General features: G+C 46.6%; 1 protein-coding gene across 2 annotated transcripts in view; it reads right to left on the bottom strand.

Annotated features, from left to right (window-relative positions):
* Positions 1-13154, bottom strand: part of CACNA1A (calcium voltage-gated channel subunit alpha1 A) — a 250937-nt gene that overhangs the window by 127386 nt on the left and 110397 nt on the right. For both annotated transcript variants that reach the window (XM_069590901.1, XM_069590900.1), the window contains exons 4-6: positions 7069-7160; positions 4889-5041; positions 10-203 (exon numbers count right to left, since the gene is read on the bottom strand). In XM_069590901.1, the coding sequence (XP_069447002.1) occupies positions 10-203; positions 4889-5041; positions 7069-7160 (439 nt within the window). The remainder of the gene's footprint in view (positions 1-9; positions 204-4888; positions 5042-7068; positions 7161-13154) is intronic.

Genomic DNA, 13154 nt, shown 5'->3' with positions numbered 1-13154 from the left:
ATCACTTACGTTGTAGAGGAGGTCAGTCCACCCTTCCATGGTGATGCACTGGAAAACAGTCAGCACTGCAAACAGGATGTTGTCGAACTGAGTGATCCCATTGTTGGGCCCTTCCCAGTAGGGCTGACATTTGGTCCCATTGGGGCAGGTGCGGGCAGGTTCCTCTGTCCCACACGGTGCTGGAGACTCACCCTGAATGTCATCTATGAAACGGAAGAAGAGCAAAGTCAGGGGAAAGGGCCAGCAAAAACAGCTCTGAGAAACAGGAGCCAGCGAACATTCAGTGCTGCTGAATCTGCAGAAAAATGGCTCTTAGGATGGACTTATCAGTCTTTTTCCAAAAAGTCCAATGCTTGGCTTGGTTGATCTATTCATTGTTTTCTATTTCATACATTTCTTCTCTAAGTTGTGTTCCCTTTTTTGTTCTTTTCCTAAACTTCTGAGATAGATTAATGTTATTTAAGGCTATAAATTGCCCTTTAAGTGCAGCTTTAACTGCACCTCACAAATTCTGTCATGCATTATTGTTCAAGTAAAATATTCAGCAGTTTCCATTATTATTTCTTCTTTGATTTGTGGATAACCAAGAAGCATCAAAAATTTGTCAGAAATACACAAAAATAGAGTAATGTAATGAATTCCCATGTAACCATCACCAATTTCAACATTTATCGACTCAGGGCTAATTTTGTTTCATCCACATCCCCTCCCCACACTAAAATATTTTTAAAGCAAATCTCAGACATCCTAGCATTTAATCAACAAATAAGAAGCATGTCTGTTAATTTCCAAACATTTTTAGTGTTGTCTTTTTGTTACCAATTTCTAGCCTAATTGCACTGTGGTCAGAGGATATGTTTCGTATTATTCTGTCCTTTGAAATCTGTTGAGATGGACTTTAAGGTCCCAACAACAGTCAACTTTGGTAAATCTGCTGTGTGCATTTTGAAGTGGTTGGGGGCAGTGTTCTCCAGACTTCCATTAGCACAAATTCGTCAATTGTGTTGTATTATTCTTCTGTAGCCTGATTTTTTTTTTTCTTGAGATGTACTGGGGCCCAGATGTTCTGGGGGCGAGGGAGGCCAGTACACACAGTACTCCACCTTAGGCACAGGAGCTAAGTTTTCTCCCCAAAGAGCAAGAGGCAGATTGTGAAAATGCCACAAGGAAAGAGACACATGTCAATGGACACCCCTTTTGCTGGAAACCAAAGACAGCTTCCTGGCAAACTCAGACTGAGTGCTCAAGGTTGAGTCTGAATTCTAAGGTTTTGAAGGGGAGGGGGAGGAGATGCCTTCACGAGAACATGGACTCAGGGGAGTACAGAACATCCTGGGTGTGTACAGAACATCCCACTGGACCACAGCCACAGATATGAGAGGATCCTATTCAGCGAGTGACACTTTTGAAGGTTTTTAGAGAGCGACATTGTCCGATAAGAAATCAAACAGCTGAGTGTGTAAACTCAAGCTCCCCACAAAACAAAACTATATCTCAATGCACATGCCACATATAGGGTTTGCAGACCATTCTTAACCTCCACTTAGCAAGAAACAGGGAGAAATAAGCCAACATAGAATGCATGAATCTTACTGGCCTTTGCTGCTGCTGCTGCTGCTAAGTTGCTTCAGTCGTGTCTGACTCTGTGCGACCCCATGGATGGCAGCCCACCAGGCTCCCCCGTCCCTGGGATTCTCCAGGCAAGAACACTGGAGTGGGTTGCCATTTCCTTCTCCAATGCATGAAAATGAAAAGTGAAAGTGAAGTTGCTCAGTTGTATCTGACTCTTAGCGACCCCATGGACTGCAGCCTACCAGGCTGCTCCATCCATGGGATTTTCCAGGCAAGAGTACTGGAGTGGGGTGCCACTGCCTTCTCCGACTGGCCTTTGAGACTCCTGTTAAATAGAAACTCTAGGCCATGCAAAATGACATTTGCCATATCAGAAGGGACACCTACACCTCAAGAAGCATTGATATCCAATCACTAGTTTAAGTTGTGGGAAATACTTTTCCCCTTCATGTCAGACTTGGGGCTGATTTAATGAATACAGATTGGAAGGCAAAATCTTTTAAACATAAGACTAGGGGCAAAAGGGAAAATTCCATGGTCTCCTATCATGAATGAGAACCACGGTTTGTTGGGAAGGTTGCCTCTGTCCAAAACCTTCTCCATTTTCACCTTCTGTCCAAGTCTGGCTCAATTCCCATCCACCAATACCCTCCCCTCTCTTGGATCAGTCCAGTCTACTGGCCCCTTTTTCCCTCCTCAGGGCTACAATAGCTCCCAAATGTTCACATTTGGTGAGGAGATAAAAGCAGGCATTAACTTGCACTGCTATAGACTAGTTCCAGATGAGGAATCTTGTCTCCTCAAAGTATTTTGGAAGCTCTTGGAAAACAGGAAGCTCTCCCACCTTTCCTTTGCATTTTTCTGGGTGTTTAGCACAGTGCTGGGCACACAGGAAGTTGGTTCCTAATTATAAGGAGAACCTGTCTGCAGGAGAAATCTGACCGCCTTTAGCAGCTATGCCCAGTGGTGTTCCTGATTGTGACCTGCCAGCCCCCTCATCACGAAACACTCTGGGGGCTGCTTCTAGAAAAGCAACCATCCAGAGAGTCTGAGGAATTTGGTTATAAATATATTTTAAAATTAACCTGCTGCCTGGGTGTCTGTATATATCTGTCTCTTACTCACACATTCTTATATTTTTAATTGTGAGCTTTTCAGTCATCTTCCCTAAATCAAGGCCTCCTACCCTCCAGTTGCCCCACCCACATCTGTCCCCTTACAACCCTGATTTAGACTCAAGCCAGTTCTCTGTCCCCTTGGCTGGAGAGAGAGATAGAGAGAGAACCAACAAAAATAAAAAACCCAGGATCCAGGAGTCCTGGTTTCTCTGCTCTCGGCTGATGTTTCCAAGGGGCCCTGCCCTGCGTCTCTCCCTCCAGCATTTCCACCCAGGTGTCGAGGCCAGGAGCAGAAATAGCTTTGCCTCAATTAACACTTTCTTCATTGGGGAAAGAAATAATTAGGACATCCCATATTGAGCAAACTTCACAAGCCCAGGAGAGAAGGAGATGGGAGGAGCAAGAAAAAAGGAAGCAAAAAAAAAAAAAAAAAAAGAGCATCTTGAATAAACCTTCTTTATTGGGTTTTCCTGCCCTCTGGGAGGTCTGGGGAGAGGGTTCGGTTACCTGAGGGTCACCAGGAAGAGAAGGCGGATGGGAAGCCACTCCAGGACAGAATTATCTTCCCAATAAAGCAGGCCTGAAACCTCCTTCCCTTCTCACACAGGCTCCCCTGCCTCCATTCACAGTTTCCTTGACCCACGACTAACGCTGTCATTCAGCCCGTCCACAGTGAGGAGGCCCATGGTTCAAGTATTGAAATACAGGCTTCCCTCTTATGTGATTTCATTTGGTTCTTTGGCTTCAGAGAGCAAGTAGCCAGGTTTGCATATCAGAGGACTTAGTCAAAGATGAATGTGGAAGCTATTAGGTCCCTGAGTATAGGGACAGCTAGGGACACCCAGGCTGTTTCACTGCTGTTTCAGAGACTAAGTCTGTGGCTTCTGGTCTTCCTGGTTTTTCTCCAGAGTCATCCTCCTCCATCCTTTCTTCTTGTTATTGTTTAGTCTCTAAGTCGTGTCCGACTCTTTTGTGATCCCATGAACTGTGGCCTGCCAGCCTCTTCTGTCCACGGGATTTCCCAGGCAAGAACACTGGAGTGGGTTGCCATTTCCTTCTCCAGGGGATCTTACAGGACCAGGGATTAAAACCATGTCTCCTGTACTGGCAGGTGTCTTCTTTAACACTCGAGCCACTAGGGAAGCCGCTGAGCTAAGGGGTTGACTGTGGCACAGTGTGGGGAGGGGAGGAGCCAGGATCCTGTTTGTGCTTGATGCTGATTGGCTGGTGCCAGGACTCCCAGTGGGAAGTCGTTAAGGCATCTTCTTGGTGAGACTAGGAGTCACCCTCGACTTTCCCGTCCTTCAGGGTAAGGAGGTTTCAGGCTTCTCTGGTGGCTCAGTGGTAAAAAATCCGCCTGCCAATGCAGGAGACGCAGGTTCGACTCCTGGGTCAGGAAGACCCTCTGGAGAAGGAAATGGCAACCTACTCCAGTATTCTTGCCTGGGAAATCCCATGGACTGAGGGGCCTGGCAGGCTACAGTCCACGTTATCGCCAAGAGTTGGACACAACTTAGTAACTAAACAACAACAAGGAGGTTCAGAACTCAGCACGTGCTAGGGCCTGGGGTCGCTGCAGGGGAGCTAGGCAGAGGCTGCAGGCAGTGCATTTGTGTTCTGCTGTCTTTTGCCCCTACATGTTCCCACTGAAAATATCTTTGATGCCTTCTCCTGCCCAGCGTTTGGGGCAGCCAGCTGTGCCAGGGCATTAATGCCCATCCTGGGCTCAATCCCCAACAATGTCGGACAGAATTTGGTGGATAAATGCCCAGCTCCCATGCGCCTCGTGTGGGATGGGTCTAAGGCATGTGACCTACCCTGTTTCCGCTAGGTGCCCAATGGAGCTGAGGTCTAGTGACCTTGCCCAAGATGGTAACCTACTTGATAACGTCCCTAGATGTTACTAGATCCTCCCCGTCTCACTTTCTCACTCACCTGAAGGTGTTTCCTGGGATCACTTCCCCAATAAACCACTTACCCTGGGACAGCTTCTCAGGTAACCCAGTGTAACATCCCAGCAACAACCAAGATCTCTGGGGCTGTTTCAACCCCTGCCTTCCTTGGCTTTGAGATGTTCTCCCAGCTTCCAGGAGAAAAGCAGCAAAGCCCTGCAGATCTTGTCCAGAAGCTTGTCCCCAAAGGAGAAAAGAAAGGGGAGGAAGGCTGGAAAAAAAATTTTTGATGCTGCTCGGACCTACCTGTGCCCTCTTCAAAGCAGGTGGTATGAAATTTTCCCATATAAAATTCTAACCCTATGATTGCAAAAATAAGGATTGCAAAAAATAGGAGGAGGCCGATCTGTAGCAGGGGGATCATTGCCTTCATGATCGACTTCAGGACGACTTGTAAACCTGGGGATACATAGAGAGAGACAGAGGCCCCAGAGGCCTGTGAGAAGGTACCCTGAAACGCCACCCCCAAGATGCCTCCTGAGGAAACTCAGAGCATGTGGGATGAGGGAGACAGGGTAATGGTGAGCAAAGATGGATGGAAGACATAGAGGCTGCGCACTTTAATAACAGAAACAATCCTTCCTTATATTTTAAGCACTTTTTTTTTTGGTTTTCTTTTGGCTTCACCATTTGGTTTACAGGATCTTAGCTCCCTGGCCAGGGACTGAACCCGGGAACATGGCAGTGAAATCACTGAGTTCCAACCACTGGAAATTCCCCACCTTTTATTTTAAAAATATTTGTTAAAGTACTGAGCATAGGCTGTCCTGTTTGATGACTTTTGAGGCAAGTAAGAGGTGGAAATTTATAGCTTTCTGAGCCCCATCCCTGGGTGTTGCACAATTTTCATTCAGATCAGGGTGCCTTTTTCTAATCTTTTTCCACCAAGAGGGGGCATCTTTTTCCTAATTCATACAATGCTGTATGCATTAGTTGCAGCTCTGCCTGGGAAAGCAGTCAACATCCTAGTGCCAACCCTGAGAAACCAGATATTATTTCATTGGCTTTTAACAACAACCCCATGAGGCAGGCACACATGTAAAATTATCCCCATTTTACAGAGGTGGGAAGCAAAGCTCAGAGGATGTCATGCTAAAAATGAGGATTCAGCTTCAAGGTGTGAGAAATAATGGGGCCAGGATTTGAACTCAGGTTGGAATTGGTGTCAAATGCCATGTCTGTAACCAACCTTTAGGAAAGTCTATGTTAAAATGCTCCCAAGTGGCTCAACAGTAAAGAATCTGCCTGCCAAGGCAGGAGACACAGGTTTGATCCCTGGTCACAAAAGAGTTGGACATGACTAAACAACAACAAGTAACGTGGTTAAAATGAGGATTTCTTGTTTTATGTCCTTGGATACTCTTCAGTGTCTCCCAGTTTATAGCCTATGAGAACGTGAACAGAATTCGTATCCTACTGTTGGGTGGAAACTATATAAATCTTAATTATGTTGAATTGGTTTATAGTACTTTTCGGGTCTACTATACCCTTCTACTTTTCTATATATTCATTCTATTAATCTTTGAGAGTTTAATATTGAAACTCCTACTAAAAATCTTAATTTATCAGGCTCTTCATCTGTAAATGGGGATGAGACTTAGCACCTCCCTCTTAGGATTAAATGAGAGGGTTCATACCTAGCAAAGCCCTTGGCATATCATAGATGGTCATTAAACAGAGATTCTTGTTAGCATTAGCTTGGGGATAGAACTTGATTTAACATGACGTAGGCACCTCTGGTCTCTTGAAGAGAAGACTCTTGGGAGTCTCTTGCACAGCAAGAAAATCAAGCCAGTCAATCTTAAAGGAAATCAACCCTGACTATTCATTGGAATGACTGATGCTGAAGCTCCAATACTTTGGCCACCTGATGCAAAGAGCCAACACATTGGAAAAGATAATACACAAAACGCTCTTTCTGCCATGCCTGGTATGCAGTAGGCACTCAATAAATGGTAACCATCATTGCCACCAATATTATTCAGGCTGTGGGGGCAGACTGGCTAACTCCTAATCCTTCCGTTCTCAGCCACATGATTTTGCTCAAATTATTCAGCTGCCCTGAGCCTCAGTTTTCTCATCTGTAAAATGGAGACTTTGGTCCTATCAACTTCACAGGGTTGTGATTATAGAATGGGGTCCTGGGTGGTACCTGGCATAGCCCCTGATAGAGAAGTGCTCAGTAAATGGGTGCTGTGTTGATGGGTGAAGCTCCTGGCTGGCTTTTAGGAGTTCACCCAGACCTGCAGCCAGATTCCTGGGGGTGGGGGTGGGGGTCCCTGAAGGGGCTTCCCCAAAGATGAGGCTGCCCTGACCCAGGCTAGGGAAGCATCTGAGGGCGCCTATGAGACCTTCTTGCAGAAGGCAAATGGAGGGCTCCCAGGACCCCTGAGCAGACCCCTTGCCAGGGTCCGAAACTCACGCACTTGGGATTCCAGACACCAGCTTGAGCGGCCGCAGCACTCGAACTGCCCTCAGCGTCCTTAGGTCAAACTCCGTCCCAACTGTTGCCAAGATGCTGGAAGAAAAGTCAGAACAGAAAGCAGACGGTGGGTTTCAGGGTCAGAGAGGTGGGTAGAGGGTTCAATGTTGTGGTTTCTTTAAAAAAATTTTTTTAATTAGAGGATAGTTGCTTTACAATGTTGTGTTGGTTTCTGCTGTGGAACAATGTGAATCAGCCATAATTATATATACAATCAATTATACATATATAATTGATTGATCAAATCAATCAATCCTAAAGGAAATCAGTCCTGAATATTCACTGGAAGGACTGATGCTGAAGCTGAAGCTCCAATACTTTGGCTATCTGATGCAAAGAACTGACTCATTGGAAAAGACCCTGATGCAGGGAAAGATGGAAGGCAGGAGGAAAAGAGGACAACAGAGAATGAGATGGTTGGATGGCATCACCAACTTGATGAACATGAGCTTGAGCAAGCTTCGGGAGTTGGTGATGGACAGGGAAGCCTGGCGTGCTGCATTCCACTGGGTTGCAAAGAGTCGGACACGACTGAGCGACTGAACTGACTGACTGATACATATATACATATATATGCATATATCCCCTCCCTCTTGAGCCTCTCTCCCTGCTCCCATTCCACTCTTCTAGGTCGTCACAGAGCACCAGGTTGGTTTCTTGGCAGGGTGATCACAGGCTGGGTCTCAGTTTTGTCATATGTAAAACAGTGTTACTAGTGCCTGCTTCACAGGATAAAAGATGATTTACAAAGACCCCAAATAGGTCTTCATACTCAATAAACACTCCCCTTGTCTGGCTCAGCTGGTAAAGAATCCGCCTGCAATGTGGGAGACCTGGGTTTGATCCCTGGGTTGGGAAGATCCCCGGGCGAAGGGAAAGGCTACCCCTTCCAGTATTCCGGCCTGGAGAATTCCACGGACTGCACAGCCCATGAGGTTACAAAGAGTCAGACATGACTGAGTGACTTTCACTTCCTTTCACTCAATACATGTTGGGCTAAGAAGAAGAGAGATTCTTCCCATGGCACATGGTTGGAGTGATACTCGGTGTATTTCACAACCCAAGATCAGGATGGATTGTGGGGAAATTTGGAGGCACTAGGGGAGTGAGAGACCCTTTGGGCTCAGGTCACTTTACCAACCGGCAAGAAAGTAGCTTAGTACTGAGACCTCAGCCTGCGTGGGTTCAAATTCCAGCTCCACCATTTCCCAGCTGGGGTGACTGTGGGTAAGTCACTTTTCCACTTCATGCCTCCGTTCTCGCTTTTGTATAACAAGGATAACAACAGTACTGAACCCTCAAAGGGATGTGAGGATGAAATGAATCAATACCCGTGAGGTGGTAGGCGTTGTGCCTGGCACACAGGAAGTGTGTTAAGCTATTGGGAAATAAATGAAACAAACAAACAAACAAACAAACAAACCCCAAACAATGGGAGTAGCCCTGCTGGGGTGGACTAGCTGGCATCAGCCCCGGAGAGGCTACAGACCCAAAGCCTCAGGGCAAAAAGTCACTCTCGTAAATGCAGGTAAGAGTCAGGGAATAGGTGCGATGAGCCTTCTGTAGGAAGCCGCCTTCCCTCACCCCTTACATAAAGACCCCATCCTAAGACCTCACTTGTATGAGTGTTTCTGGTGAGACAAGGGAGACAAGGGGTTCCACAGCCCTTCCTCAGCCCAAGGAACCCCCTAGACCTGTTTCCTAAATAAGATATGTAGTAGGGATGGCCATGGAACCACAGCACAGAAAAGGTTGTCACTGGAACCTCAGATGATGAGCGCGGAATGCTGAAAACAGAGGATCCTGTGGTTAAGAACGGGCTTCCCAGGTGGCCCAGTGGGAAAGAATCTGCCTGCCAATGCAGGAGACACAGGTTGGATCCCTGGGTCAGGAAGCTCCCCTGGAGTAGGGAATAGTAACCTGCTCCAGTATGCTTGCCTGGAAAATTTCATGGACAGAGGAGCCTGGCAGGCTACAATCCATGGGGTTGTGAACAGTCAGAGGCTACTGAGCATGCACTGTGATGAACAGGATGGAGACCACAGAAGTAATGTGGGGGGTGTCTTCATTCTTGTCCAGGAGTCTGAGTCTTACAACTTTGTCCTGCGAATAACCAGTATCTACATCTGTCTTTATTTTTTGGCTGCACATGCAGAATGTAGGATCTTAGTTCCCTGACCAGGGACTGACCCAAGCTCCCTGCAGTGGAAGTGTGGAGTCTCAACCTCTGGACACCAGGGAAGTCCCTCTTTGTCTTTTTTTTTTTTTAATTTTCACTGTATATTGGAGTATAGATGATTTACAACTTCGTGTCTGTTTCAGGGGTACGGCAAAGTGATTCAGTTATACATATACATACAACCATTCTTTTTCAAATTCTTTTCCTATGTAGATTACTTAACAGAATATTGAGGAGAGTTTTCTGTGCTATACGGTAGGTCCTTGTTGATGATTTATTTTATATACAAATATAAAATGTATTACTTTACATATAGTAATAGTACATCTCTTTGTCTGTGAGACAATCAGTATCCGCATCTATTAACAACCTGTATTGGCACCTGTATTAATAAACTGTATTGGCCCGCTTTTGTCTCAGGACTTTCTTTGAAGCTAAGACAGACCCAGGCAGTGAATTCCCCCGTGAAAGCAGCCCTCCTCCAAAGATCGCTGGGAAGAGGTGGATGAATTCCCCAGCTCCCTGGCCCCCTCCTTCCAGACTGCTCTGAGGTGTGAGTTCCATACAGGCTCCCAGAGAGGTTGAGCCCAGCTGCCCATCCAGGGTAACCTGCTCAACTCCTCCTTCTTCCCTGTCTCCCCACCCTTGTCCCCCACCCACATTTCCTGGAGTCACTTCCCAGATGAACTACTTGGACCTGAATCCTTATCTCAGGATCAATGTGGGGGCACTCCAAACTAAGACAGGGGTATTCCCAGCTCTTTCCCAACTATTCCTAGGACAGAAAGTTAAAGTGCTAGTCGCTTAGTCGTGTCGGACTCTTTGTGACACCATGGACTGTAGCCTATCAGGCTCCTCTGCCCATGGGATTCTCCAGGCAAAAATACTAGATTGGGGAGCCACCCGCCATTCCTTTCTTCAGGGGATCTTCCTGACGCAGGGACTGATCTCGGGTCTCCTGCACGAGTGGCTCTTTACCACCAGAGACACCATTGCTAGGACAGAGATGTGTCTATTAGACTGGGCTAACCTCCTCTTCCACCATCATTCAATGTACATCTAAACACATTATATGTCCTGGGCAAAGCAATACTTGAGACCCTTCCTGCTTCATAGGGCTGATGCAGGAGAAAAACAGTTTAATCAAAAAATGCACACAGAGATTGAATCCATTGGGGGTGTCATGCATTCTTAGAGAGAGCAGGCAGAAACAACAGCTCTGAGGGTACACAGCAGGTAGTGTTAACTCCTCTGGGACCCAGGGAGGTTCCCACTTCAAGCTGAGGATTCATGGATGAGCAGGTGGAATCTGATCAGTGGGGTAAGTACTTTCTAGGCTGAGGAAATGGCTGAGACAGACAGCCTGGGGTGGGAAGGCAAATTCAAGAGAGGAAATGGCACATGGTGGGGATTTGGGTGATGCCATGAAGCTGAAGTGTAGGTGGGGGCCTTGCCAAGCAACCCCAAGGAAATTTTCATTCATTTAATTATATATTTTTTCTCTTCCTCTCCCAATTTTCATTTGGATTTCTCACACTCCATCCTGTAGATCACGAGTCTATGTTACTTTCTTCTCTCTCAGCAGGTAAAAGCCATTGTTAAGGCTGCGTGTGTGTGTGTGTGTGTGTGTGTGTGGGTGTGTGCACACACGCGCGTGCATGCTCAGTCATTCAGTTGTGTCCTACTCTTTGCGATCCCATGGACTGTAGCTCGCCAGGTTCCTCTGTCCATGGGATTTTTCAGGCAAGAATACTAGCGTGGGTTGCTATTTCCTCCTCCAGGGGATCTTCCCCACCCACGGATCAAATCCACGTCTCCTGAACTGGCAGGCGGATTCTTCACCACGGAGCCACCTGGACAAGCATTCCCTGAGTTTTCATTCACTCACTTCAAAAACATTAACTGAGCATCTACAATGTGCCAGGTCTTGGGGACACGAGTCATAGGAATCCCTATCTGTGTGTGGGAGGCTGAGAATAAACCCAGTAAATGCGCCAGATGTCAGGGTGATGAGTGCAAGGGAGAACAGCAGGGCAGGGAAGAGGACGTGCTGGCAAAGTGGGGCAGGATGAGGGAAGCGACGACACCCATTTCAATTAGTAAAGGCCAACTGCTCTTTCCCGCCTGGCTGGGTAGTAGTTCAGTGTTAGGGATGCTCAGACCAGCATCGCCCAGTAAAACTTCAAGAAGACCGTATGTTGGACATAGTGAACAGACTGGTGGTTGCCAAGGAGCGCGTGTTGGGGGAAGGATGGAGTGGGAGGTTGGGGTTAGCAGATGTCAGCTGTTATATATAGAATGAATAAACACTCTCTGTATAGCACAGAGAACTCTTCAATATCCTATGATAAACCATAATGAAAAAGCATATAAAAAAGAGAATTATATATATGCATAACTGAATCACGTTGCTGTACAGCAGAAATTAACACAACATTGTAAATCAAGTATATACTTCAATAAGAAAAGAAAAAAGGAAAAAAAAAGGAAGAGCCACGTGTGAAATTTAAAATTTGCCAATAGCTACATTAAAGTCCAAAGAAACAGATGAAATTAATTTTAATGATATAGTTTATTCAACCAGGTATATCTGAAGTATTGGGCTTCCCAGATGGCTCAGTGGTAAAGATTTGCCTGCCAAGCAGAAGACATGGGTTCAATCTTACCTGTATTCTTACCTGGGAAATCCCATGGACAGAGGAGCCTGGTGGGCTATAGTCCATGGGGTCACAAAGAATCGGACACGACTTAGTGACTAAACAACATCTGAAGTATTACGATTTAAATAGGCAGTCACTATGAAAGATTACTCATAAGACATTTTATATATTCTTTCCTTTAGACTACATCTTTGAAATCTGGTTAGCATACTCTACACTTATGGTACATCTCAACTCAGGTGTAGGGTGGCCACGCATGGCCAGTGCTGAGTGTACCAGAGAAAGAGTCAGCGGGGAAGTGCAATCTATGTGAAGTCTATCTATGCAATCTCTAAGTGAAGTGAGTCACAGGAATACACCAGAGGAAAACTCTAGGCAGAAAGCCAGTGCAAAGGTCCTGAGGCAGGACCATGCCTGGTACATTTGAGGAATGGCAAGGAGGCCACACAGCTGAGTGAACCAGGGTGTCAGTGGGAGGAGATGAGGGCAGGGAGCTGATGGAGCAGTGTGCAGGAGTCTGTGGGCCATGGTGAGGACTCGGACTTTTGTTCTGAGTAAAGCAGGAGCCAAGGAGGGTTCTGAGCATTGCAGAGACATGATCTGACTTACATATTACAATAAGATCCCTCTGGGGGTCAAGACCAGAAACTGGGAGGCTGGAAGGGGGCAGAGATGACCACAGTGGTCCAGGTGCGAGATGATGGGTTTAGATCTCGTCGTGCTGGACCCAAGGATAACACTGAGATGAACTCAGCCTTGCCCTTAGATGACCATGCAAGTAAGTCGATGACAGATTCAAGTACAAGTCCTTCTGGCCCCAGGGCTGTCGGAGGCAGGAAGGAGGAGGAAATGAATACAGACAGGAGGGCGGGGGACAGTGTCACTGTGGAGCCCAAGTCTGAAAATGCAGCAAAGCACAAGATCTTACAAAACCTTAGACCTGGAGTTAAACCCTGACCCTGCATCTTCTCATTACCTAGTCTTTGCTCTAACTTCTCTGAGCCTCTGAAATGCAGCTAATCTGACCTCCCTCCTGCCCAGTGCAATCCTAGTGGGCACCCAAGACGGACTATCTCCTGTGCGCCTCCCTGGAAGGATGACAGGGAATTAGGAGCAGAACGGGAGGAGGGAGAAGCTTCTCAGACTGAGAATGCCCTACAGAGGCAGAAAACGTCCCTTAGGAAACATGAT

The sequence above is a fragment of the Ovis canadensis genome, chromosome 5, assembly GCF_042477335.2.
Source record: "Ovis canadensis isolate MfBH-ARS-UI-01 breed Bighorn chromosome 5, ARS-UI_OviCan_v2, whole genome shotgun sequence".
NCBI classification, from domain to species: domain Eukaryota; kingdom Metazoa; phylum Chordata; class Mammalia; order Artiodactyla; family Bovidae; genus Ovis; species Ovis canadensis.
This window is presented reverse-complemented; position numbering and strand designations above follow the sequence as displayed.